Raw genomic sequence first — 9880 nt, 5'->3', positions numbered from 1 at the left:
CTTCATTATTTTATAAAAAGCAACAATAAAGTGAAGAAATTGCAATCATTCGTAGCCAAAATTGACTATTAAATTAATTGCAATTTCGTAGTTATCAATAACGTTTTTTGAAATTGTGTTTTTAGAAATTTAAAAACTTATCTAAAACAAACAGCACATTTATCGTTTGATGTAAAAAGTCCTAAAATACTTAGAGATAAAATTAGTTTTCTTTGTAAAACAAAACAGGATATAAAATCTATAAAAAATTCAAATCCTTTGTGAGTTAAAGCAAACGAGAGAAGTACACAAAGAATTATATTGGTTTGTCTCAAACTTGAGACCATGTTCAGTTTTTAGCAATCACTAAGGTTCGATTAACTTATCAAAGTTACAAGTATTCTTTACTATCACTTTTGACTCTTACACTTGTAAGCTCTAACTCAAACTTAGTATTTTTTATCCTACCAATTCACTATTGGGTTTAAAAAAATCAAGAAAATTTGTTAGAAGATTGCACACTGACTAAAATATATGATTGTCTTATAGACAAATATATCACTCAACACTTTTAATCTTTTCTCTCAAGGTATAGAAGGTATTTTGAGAACTTTGTATCTTTATAAGAATTTCAAGAAACTTTACAAGAATAATTTATGTAGATTGTTGGTGCCTTCTTGTATCTTCAAAGGTTCTTCTATGTAAAGTCTTCTTCTCCATGTATCATGTCTCACAACGATATAAAACACAATAACACAAAGATTTTATATTGATTTGTTTTTTTCACAAAGACTTCAGTTCTTTATAATCCATTAAGTTTTACTACTTCTTTAAAGATACAAATATTGTTTACATTAGTCATTTTTGGCTTTACCCAAGTAGCATTCAACTAGTCTCTCCAGTCTAATGTCCCAAGTATTTTCCTTCCAAACTACTTTTTGCTTTACACAAATCAGCAAATTTATTTAATGATTTTATTGATAAATCTAATGGTTAAAAGTTAATGATCCACAGTAAATCACATGACGAAGTCGTTCACCTTATATGTTTTGTGATCCCTACATTTTCAACAGTGAAGAAATCAGCATTGGCAACACAAAACCACACCCTCTGGCATGGCCAAAAAGCGCAAGCCCAAGAAGAAACCCCAGAATCACAATGTAAACCAAAGCCAAAACGTGGCCGCTTTGATTTGGCGAGTAACACACTCAGCAGAGTCCTTCCTCTCCCAAAACGACCTTGTTCTCCTCCCTTCCCAATCCCTCCGTCTCGAATCCCTAATCTCATCCATCATCTCCCACTCTCCCTCTCCGCCTCTCTCTCCGCCGCACCGTGACTCCTGGTTCAGCCGCTTCCGCTCCGTCTCCGATTCCCAATGGCTCCACGCCTTCCGCATGTTGAAGCCCACCTTCTCCCATCTCCTCCACCTCCTCTCCCCCTCCCTCGCCCCCTCCTTCCCCCACATCGCCCCCGACTGCGTCCTCGCCGCCGCCCTCTTCCGCCTCGCCCACGCCGCCCCCTACCCCGCCGTCTCCCGCCGCTTCGCCATCTCCCCGGCGGACGCCTGCCGCGCCTTCTTCGCCGTCTGTAAGGCCCTCGCTGACAACCTCGGCCACCTCTTCGAGCTCCGCACCGACTCCCAGAGGGTCGTGGTGGGGTTCGGGTTCAGCTCCCTCCCCAACTGTTTCGGGGTTTTAGGATTCGCTAGGTTCAAAATCGACGATTCATTATTGGGTGAAAATGGAGCTTTAATGGTTCAAGCCTTGGTGGATTCCGAAGGAAGGTTCCTGGACGTCTCAGCAGGGTGGCCAAGTACCATGAAACCCGAAACAATTTTGCGTGAGACTAAGCTTTATCGTGAGGTTGAAGAATCCAAGGAATTGTTGAATGGGCCGTCTTATAATCTCAGCGAGGGTTGTTTGATTCCGCAGTATATTCTGGGCGATTCTTGTTTTCCCCTTTTGCCTTGGCTTTTGACGCCTTATAATAGAGTGAACGAGGAAGATAGTTTTGGTTCCGCTGAGAGGGCCTTCAATACTGCGCATGACAATGCGATGGGGTTGCTTGGGGATGCGTTTGCGAGGCTTCGTGCCAGCTGGCGGCTTCTCGCGGCTTCCAGGAAGTGGAAGCGGGACTGTGTTGAGCATTTGCCCTTTGTGCTTGTTGCTGGTTGCTTATTGCATAATTTTGTTCTCAAGTTCAATGAGGCAATGCCGGATGAAGGGGTGGAAAAGGAAGAGGGGCTTCCTTCGTTTGATGGAGTGGAGGATGAGAGTGCTGTTAGGGTGAGAGATGCACTTGCTTTGCATTTGAGTAGGTTGAGCTTGAGAAAATGAATTAATGAATGTTGGAAGAACTAGTGGGTGTTTCATTGGTGAACTTGTTTGAAAACCATCTATGGCCATCAGTTCCATTATGTAGTAGCATTTTGTCATATCCTAGGATTTTTTTTCTGAAACTGCTAGTTAATAAGTAAGGAGCAAGTTATCAAAAAATTTCCTTTGAATGACAAAGGTGTATGCATTAGAGTTAGGTAGAAAAATTCACATGATTAAAGTGTTTGAGTAGAAAGAAATCTGCAATGAAACTAAATTCCAATTATTCTTACCGAGTTATAAGAAAGATCCAATCGCTTTATTTCAAATGGGAGAATTTGTCTGGGATTTGTCTAGTTATTTTTGCCGTCCAAAAAAAAAAGGTGTCCCCCTTTTTACATGAAAGGTGTAATGAATTTACACACTGACATTCACCTAGGGAAAAAAAAATGTAGAAAGAGCCAGATATAATTAAATTTCTCATACTTAATCTACTCAGTATAAAGTCATATTACAAGTATTAACACTTGAATAAAAATAAAGTGTCAACACTGTAGGATGGCAAAATAAAACTAAAGCTATGATTCTATGAAAGGCGAGAATTAACATTTAAGGTAGCTGGAGTGAGTATGTACAGATATTCATACATGAAGACTTGGCCACCAAAATATTAGACAACAAATCTCCACTGCTACGGGAATGAATCTTCTGCCTGTTTCCCTAAATGATGTTGTATATGGCTGAATTCATTACAGTAAAACAATATGGATACTTATGAACGTATTCCATCAAAATTGAAGCTTAGCTGATGAACAGTTTTTTACACAGTTCCACCAGCAGGATATTAAACCCCCGAAGCCACCATGACGTGATGAATTGTTGTTTTCCCTTCTTTGTACAACTCTCACAAACTCGCTTGCACTTAAGCTTCCATCACGGTTTGCATCAAACACATGAAAGATTATGTCAACCACTTCATCTGAAATACAGACGCCACACACCTGCATGAATAGAAATATAATACCGTAAGAAATTAATCATGGATTAGAAATGGTGTACGTTTAGTTTGGCATAGGGAGGGAGGTATTAGTACCTGTGATGCTGCTCTCTGAAAATCAGATTTTGTCAAGACCCCATTAACTTTTCCATAACTGAATATGGCCAGAGAGAAGGAGTGCAACTTCTTGCGTAATTCTGCAAAATCTTGAAACTCCTTGAATGTAATTCTTTTGTCTCTTAGGTTCTGGACACTGTTTAATTCTTCGACCCTATCCAATAGTTTGTTTATGTGATTGATGTCTGCGGATGCAACCAAGGACAGGGCAAAATCTTTGGCTGAAATGGTTCCTTTTTTATTGTAGTCATAATGGGAAAACTCTAACCTCAAGATCTGTAAATTAAATTATAAGAGCAGTGTAATGTTAATCACAAAAGATTTTTGCAATCTTTAAGGATGCATAATTACATTGATTCAAACTAAAAATTTCACAAAGTTTTCAACATATTTTGGTGAAGTTGAGTAGAATTTTCAGCCGAAAGAATTCTAGTTGCTACCTAGATGATTGGGTCTTATTGTTACAGAATACGAGGGATAAACATAGAGAGATTTCCATAAATGGGCGACAAACAAATCACACAAGTAAACTTTACACAATATCTAATTCAAAATCTTAAAGCATTTGATTTACTAGTTCTTCCCTTTTATATGTTACTCAACATGTCTATTCTTACTTAATGCCAGACTTCACCCTCACTTACCACTCCAACACTTAGGACACCATTAAAACATTTCTAAGACAGCATACGGGAAACTCACATACCTCATCATGTAGCTGTCTTAAGAATTGAACAAATCTTTCATGCTGTAAGCATTTATTTCCTTCTTTGCCAAAAAATACTCCAAGAGACCCCCATTTTCTATAGAAGCTGTAACGCCAAGGCGTCGTCCATCTCTGTGATTAGCCCCTTGTCTGTTTTGTGATCTCATCAAGGCCATCATTTTCTTGAATTCTTGCTTTACTATTTCCCTGTTGACAAACTCTTTTTTAAAATATTCAGAAGTCCAAAAACCTAAAACAAAAATCCAAATTTTTATACAGACAGATCTGACTAGTAATCTTAATCCATTTCTGCAATCCGGTTGATATTGTAAGTTGTAACTAAATCTTGTATACATTTGTCTGTCTTCATGTCTGTTCCAATTGATGTCTGAAGTGTCTAACACATTCAACTCGTTATGTGCTATGTTTTATACGGAGCATGTCATATTAAATTAGCTTAAACAGTTAATATGGTTGAACTTTTAGAGTATGAGCAATTGAAAACTCGTTGTAGTGATGTAGCCAAAAGATAGACGTTTACATTTGATTCTTTAACTAAATAATAGTGAAGAAAATCATTTGTTCATTATAGAAACATCCATATCTAAATGATGAACAATTTCACTAGCGTGTGTGTTTACATTGCCAAAAGAATCATGAATTTCACTAGCATGTGTATATACATTGCCAAAAGAATCATTGATGACACACAGCACAACAGGCCGAAGCTCATTTCAAATCCCATCAACGAAATTGAAGGCCAAGGCTTCATGTAATTAGTAAATACAGCTTATGACATGTTCTGGAAGGAAAGGAGAAGAATCCTACCCGTTGTTGTCAATATCAAACATTTTAAAAGCCACTGAAAAACTGGACTCTGGTATGCTGAGGAGAGTAACAAAAAAGATGTACCTGGTGTGGTGTCGAGAAAGAATAGTTTTTGTTATCCAAATTACATAGCACTTGAACTCAGAAACAATGTGTGACATGACAGAAAAGTTTTAAGCAAATAAAAAGGACAACAAACACTCACTCAACAAAGGAAATGAGTCCATCATTGTTAGTGTCAAAGAGCATAAAATTTTTTGAAGGTTCACACTGCAACTCGCCAGGAACCAGTTCCCCTCTTAGGAAACCCTCTCTAACACGATTTGATTCAGAAGGAGGAAAGACAGGAACAATGGCACGCATCAAATCGGCAGGTGTCATAAAAACCTCACCACTAGGGGATCGAACAGAGGCAAAGTACTGGAAAACCTGCACTTAAACATGGTGAATATCCCATAGTAACAATTTGCTTCTCTTTAATGAAGCTATAGAAACAACATGGCTGATCATTATACAAATACATAATGACAAATTGATTACCTTTTCAGGGGGGCTCTGCAAGCGAATTCGTTTTTCATAATTGAAGAATACTCTTCTTCTATAGCCATCTGCATCAAATGAGAACACATGCAACAAATCTAAATATTTGCAACAAAGCAAATAAAGTAACAATTAAACTACAAAAATCCTATGTCTATTAGTCTATATCCTCAATATTTCTGTAATGCAAAGTTCTATAAGTTTAATTTTGATACACTAAAATTTTACAATATCAACCAATTAAAATTCAGTACAGATATAACTTTTTAAGTAATTATTACTTGAGGCAATATTTTTCAGTTACATGTCAACCCATAGTTGAATGATAGTTTTTTTTTTTTGAGAGTATTTGAATGATAGGTTAAAACCAACTTCTATTCTATCCAACCTAACAATTCCATGATGCCTATGAAAATTTATTGAAGGCTAAATTAAGAGAAAAACATTCAGCATTGCAAATAGAAATTGAAAGCACTAAAATCACAAAATAAATGTAATAAAGCAGGCTACATGCGACGTAAGTGATGGGAGAAAAGGAGGGTATGTACCATTGAAGAGGAACTTGGGTTTGTTTTCATCGTTTTGTTGGAGCTGATCCTCCTCGTTAGCATAATCATCATCAGCAAATGACTGAAGAGAATTGGCACCAGGAGAAGACAAAGATGACCAATACCAATAGCCTAAGGTGGAGCTAACAATCACAACCCCAGAAGTGATTGATCTAAGAAAGACCTCAAAGTCTCTGACCCTCTTGTCACCATGTCCGGACCCACCAAAGGAGCTGAAAGAAGAAGAAGATGATGATGACGTGGAGGCTTGTGATTGGCTGCCAAACGGCCTTATGCTATGCCGTAGAGAGAGTTGGAATCTTCTGCCCCAAGAAAACATCGTAAAGTTGAGTTGAGATTAATGTGAAAGTGGGAGAACACAATATTTATAAACAGGTGACAGACAGAGAGATAAGTTACATAGAGCAGAGTGGGTTGCATAAATTAAAATAACTATTAACAACTTAAAATTTGATTTATGATGAACTTTTAGATATGAAATAAACTTTGTTGGAAAAGAATAACTCATATTGTATGTGTTCATGATCTTTAATAAAAATTAATTAATACTTCTCATGAAAATAAATTCGTATCAATATATATTATAGTCAACAAAAATAACTAAATATCTCTAACTTTTGATATCAATAAATTATAAATATTCAAATACTAAGAAAAAATTGATATATAATAAACACCAACAGGTAATTATTTAAATACTTAATAATCCTAGTAAAATGCTCATAACACATTGTTTTTAATACACTTCTTATTATTAAATAATTTTTTTAAAAATCATAAATTTTGGTAGATTTTACTTGTTATTTTGTTTTAAAAAAATTATAATGCCGAAAGTATGAGTTAGTAAAATATGCACCATAGTATAGGTCAAGATTAAAGGAACTACTAGTACTAGTACTGCGCACCTCCCTCGCCCCCCCCCCCCCCCCTTTGCAATTTTGATCCAGACCCAAACAATCAATATACCATTTAATATCTCACGGGATATCAGTTGGATTCGGCCACGTTGATATGTAGTTCACTGTCAACTCCAGCTAAGGCATAAAATTTACAAATCAGAACCATAGACCAACCATGGCTTAGTTAGAACTTTGAAGGAAATCAATGTAGATGGTGCTTAGGTGAATGGATCCAAGGCTACTGACACAACTGTGACGACCATGATTAAATTAAGACCATGCAATAGTTTGTAGTTCAGCTTCTTTTGATAATTTGTTAAGTCATAAGCCACATTTTATTGAGTCTAATTCAGTTTCTTTTGATAATTTGTTTAAGTTATAACTTATAAGCCATATTTTATCAAGCATAAAAGATTTTCAGATTATCAACTATTGAACTAATAAAAAATCATTTTTGAAGTTGTTATTATAAAATTCAGCAAGTGGGTAAATTCTAATTAAATTCTATTTTATAATCAGAGTATATGAAATTTGTGCTGATGAATTTTTTATTGATTAAACTTCATAAAATGACAATAATTTTTTCTAAGACCAAAAATAGAAGTGTTCTCATTCAAGAGCGGAAATCTTTCTCATTTTTGTTAAGGACTGTGGCATGTGCAGCACAACATTGATTTGAACCAAACCAGAGGATGTAAACTGCATACTCTGCAGGTAACTTGCCGTGTTCTTTGGCTTCTGAAATAATTGGACGCCATTGGTTTTGCTACAGTAATTTTACCACCATCTCATCTTCTCTCATCAATTATGTATGTATTTGGAACAAGGACAATTGAATTGAATTGCCCCACCAATTGTGACTTCATTGAACAAAATTACTTCATTGCATTGCAGTATTACATCATCGCCAAGACCTACATGGGATGCTTACCGAAACAGTTATTATATTTATTCCATGTCAATTTATATGGCTTCTCTTCCCCTCTTGTTTTTCTAGTATACATTCATTACTGTTTTCTAATTAAAGCGGCAGGTATGTGCTACTAATTACTAGGCTCGAAAATTCAAGGTGTGGGTCATTTGGACTTTTTTCTTAGACTATGATCGGAAAAATAGGTAGTAGGTTGGTTACCAATTTGATTTGCCTTAACTACTTCCCATGAACCCATTTCATGGGCCCTCGATTCCTTTAACTTAATTTAATCCATGCTACTCACTCTTTAAGTGCTGCACTGTCCTAATCTAACGTGATCAAGCACCACAAGGACACACTCTTATTTGATAGTAGTATTTTTATCCCAATTCATATTTTACTTCCTAGTGCTAACTGGTGGTTAGTTGTTTCCTATATAATATTATGTCTGCAATAGGTTCTAACTTTGAGGATTTGAACCTTTTTGGCTTTTTGTAATATTCTCATAACCCATACTATCTAATACCCGTGAACCTTCCTTACTATAATATGCCGAAAAATTCCACGTAACAAATTTATTGGCTGTTGTCACTCTCAATCTCAACTACCATCCAAATTTCATCATCTTTTTTTTAAAAAAAAAAAGGAAGGTAGTGCAAATGGTCTGAAAAAACCAAAAATAAATAGCCCACGTACCGACCACATTTATCATTTATGCACTGATTCTCACATCTCAATGTCCACACCTCCTTATCTATATATCTTTATACCTTATAAATCACAATGACCACTTCAAACCTTAGCATATCCTACCATATTGGCACAACCCCATCATCATCATCATCATCCATGGACTGGTTCTCTTGGCTATCCAGAACCACTCTTGAACCTTCCTTAATCTACGACTATGGCCTCACCTTTGCCCGCAACGAGCTCCAATTGGAAGATGCTTGCTACTTCAACCACGAGTTTCTTCAGAGCATGGGAATCTCAATTGCCAAGCACAGGCTAGAGATTCTCAAGCTTGTGAAGAAACAAGAAGGAGGAGGAGCAGCACGGCCCAATAAGAAGCTCTCTGGGGTCATCAAAAAGTGCCTAAGGAAGTGCATGAACAAGTTTGTTGTTTCTCATGATCATCATGCAGTCAAACACATGCCATGCTCCATGGTGAATGTGTCAGTGCCGCCACCACTACCACCACCACCACATGAGATTAGTTGGTACCATCAAGGGAAATTAAAAGGGTCACTTGTGAGGAAGCAACAACAAGGGAGTGAGGAACTTAAGGAAGAAAAAAAAGAGAAGCCTTTCCCTGTGCCTCCTATATATAGAAGCAGAACCATAGCACTTTCAGGACCTTTGGAATATGGTGGTAGAATGCATCATGAGAAAATGGTCCACAGCAGGGCCTTGAAGCTATCTGGACCACTTGATGGAAGAATGCATGAGAGAATGATGATGATGAATAGTACTAATAGTAGAACCCCTTTAATGCCTGGGCCTTTGGATGCAAGATTTGTGGCCACAACTAAGAGTCCAAGAGTGTCTGGGCCTCTGGATCCAAGAGTGTTGGTTGAGAATAGAAGCCCGAGACTGCCACGGCCTTCGGATGCAGCAAGGGCTGAAACTGAGAGCCCAATGGGTTACAGTCCTTATAACAAGCCCAAAGCTGATTTTGATTTTGATGATGATGATCACACCCTCTGGCCTTCACTGTTCCAAGATCTCAAACCAACTTGATTTTGTTTTGTCATTTCTTTTTTGGTGAGTGACGCTTACACCTTTAATTTTTTAAATTTTATAGATAATATCATAATAGGAACGTAACATCTAGCAACTATGATATGAAATGTCATGTTTTGCTGCAACACTTTCTTGTATTTATTCTACAGCCACTGGTTTATACATTATTATTTTTTGACAACGGCATTACGAGGTCCTAATATCATATTATAAAGTAACAATCCCAGATGTCGATGAACAGCAATTAAGTTTATTTATATTAAGACGGTGTATG

General features: G+C 36.8%; 2 protein-coding genes and 1 pseudogene across 2 annotated transcripts; 2 read left to right on the top strand and 1 right to left on the bottom strand.

Moving 5' to 3' along the window:
* Nucleotides 1-901: 901 nt before the first annotated feature.
* Nucleotides 902-2587, top strand: LOC114392222 (protein ANTAGONIST OF LIKE HETEROCHROMATIN PROTEIN 1-like). The gene has a single exon (XM_028353272.1). It carries the CDS (start codon nucleotides 1095-1097, stop codon nucleotides 2313-2315), a length of 1221 nt encoding a protein of 406 aa, XP_028209073.1. The 5' UTR covers nucleotides 902-1094; the 3' UTR covers nucleotides 2316-2587.
* Nucleotides 2588-2777: 190 nt separating this feature from the next.
* LOC114392221 lies at nucleotides 2778-6436 on the bottom strand (annotated as a pseudogene).
* A 2147-nt stretch (nucleotides 6437-8583) lies between these two features.
* LOC114393394 lies at nucleotides 8584-9792 on the top strand. Its single transcript, XM_028354724.1, has one exon. It carries the CDS (start codon nucleotides 8647-8649, stop codon nucleotides 9601-9603), a length of 957 nt encoding a protein of 318 aa, XP_028210525.1. The 5' UTR covers nucleotides 8584-8646; the 3' UTR covers nucleotides 9604-9792.
* The last annotated feature ends 88 nt before the right edge of the window (nucleotides 9793-9880 follow it).

Source organism: Glycine soja, chromosome 17, assembly GCF_004193775.1.
Source record: "Glycine soja cultivar W05 chromosome 17, ASM419377v2, whole genome shotgun sequence".
Lineage (NCBI taxonomy): Eukaryota > Viridiplantae > Streptophyta > Magnoliopsida > Fabales > Fabaceae > Glycine > Glycine soja.
This window is presented reverse-complemented; position numbering and strand designations above follow the sequence as displayed.

Bases quoted from the DNA above. Each gene is read 5' to 3' on its own strand.
- LOC114392222 (XM_028353272.1), top strand. From the start codon at position 1,095: ATGGCCAAAAAGCGCAAGCCCAAGAAGAAACCCCAGAATCACAATGTA.
- LOC114393394 (XM_028354724.1), top strand. From the start codon at position 8,647: ATGACCACTTCAAACCTTAGCATATCCTACCATATTGGCACAACCCCA.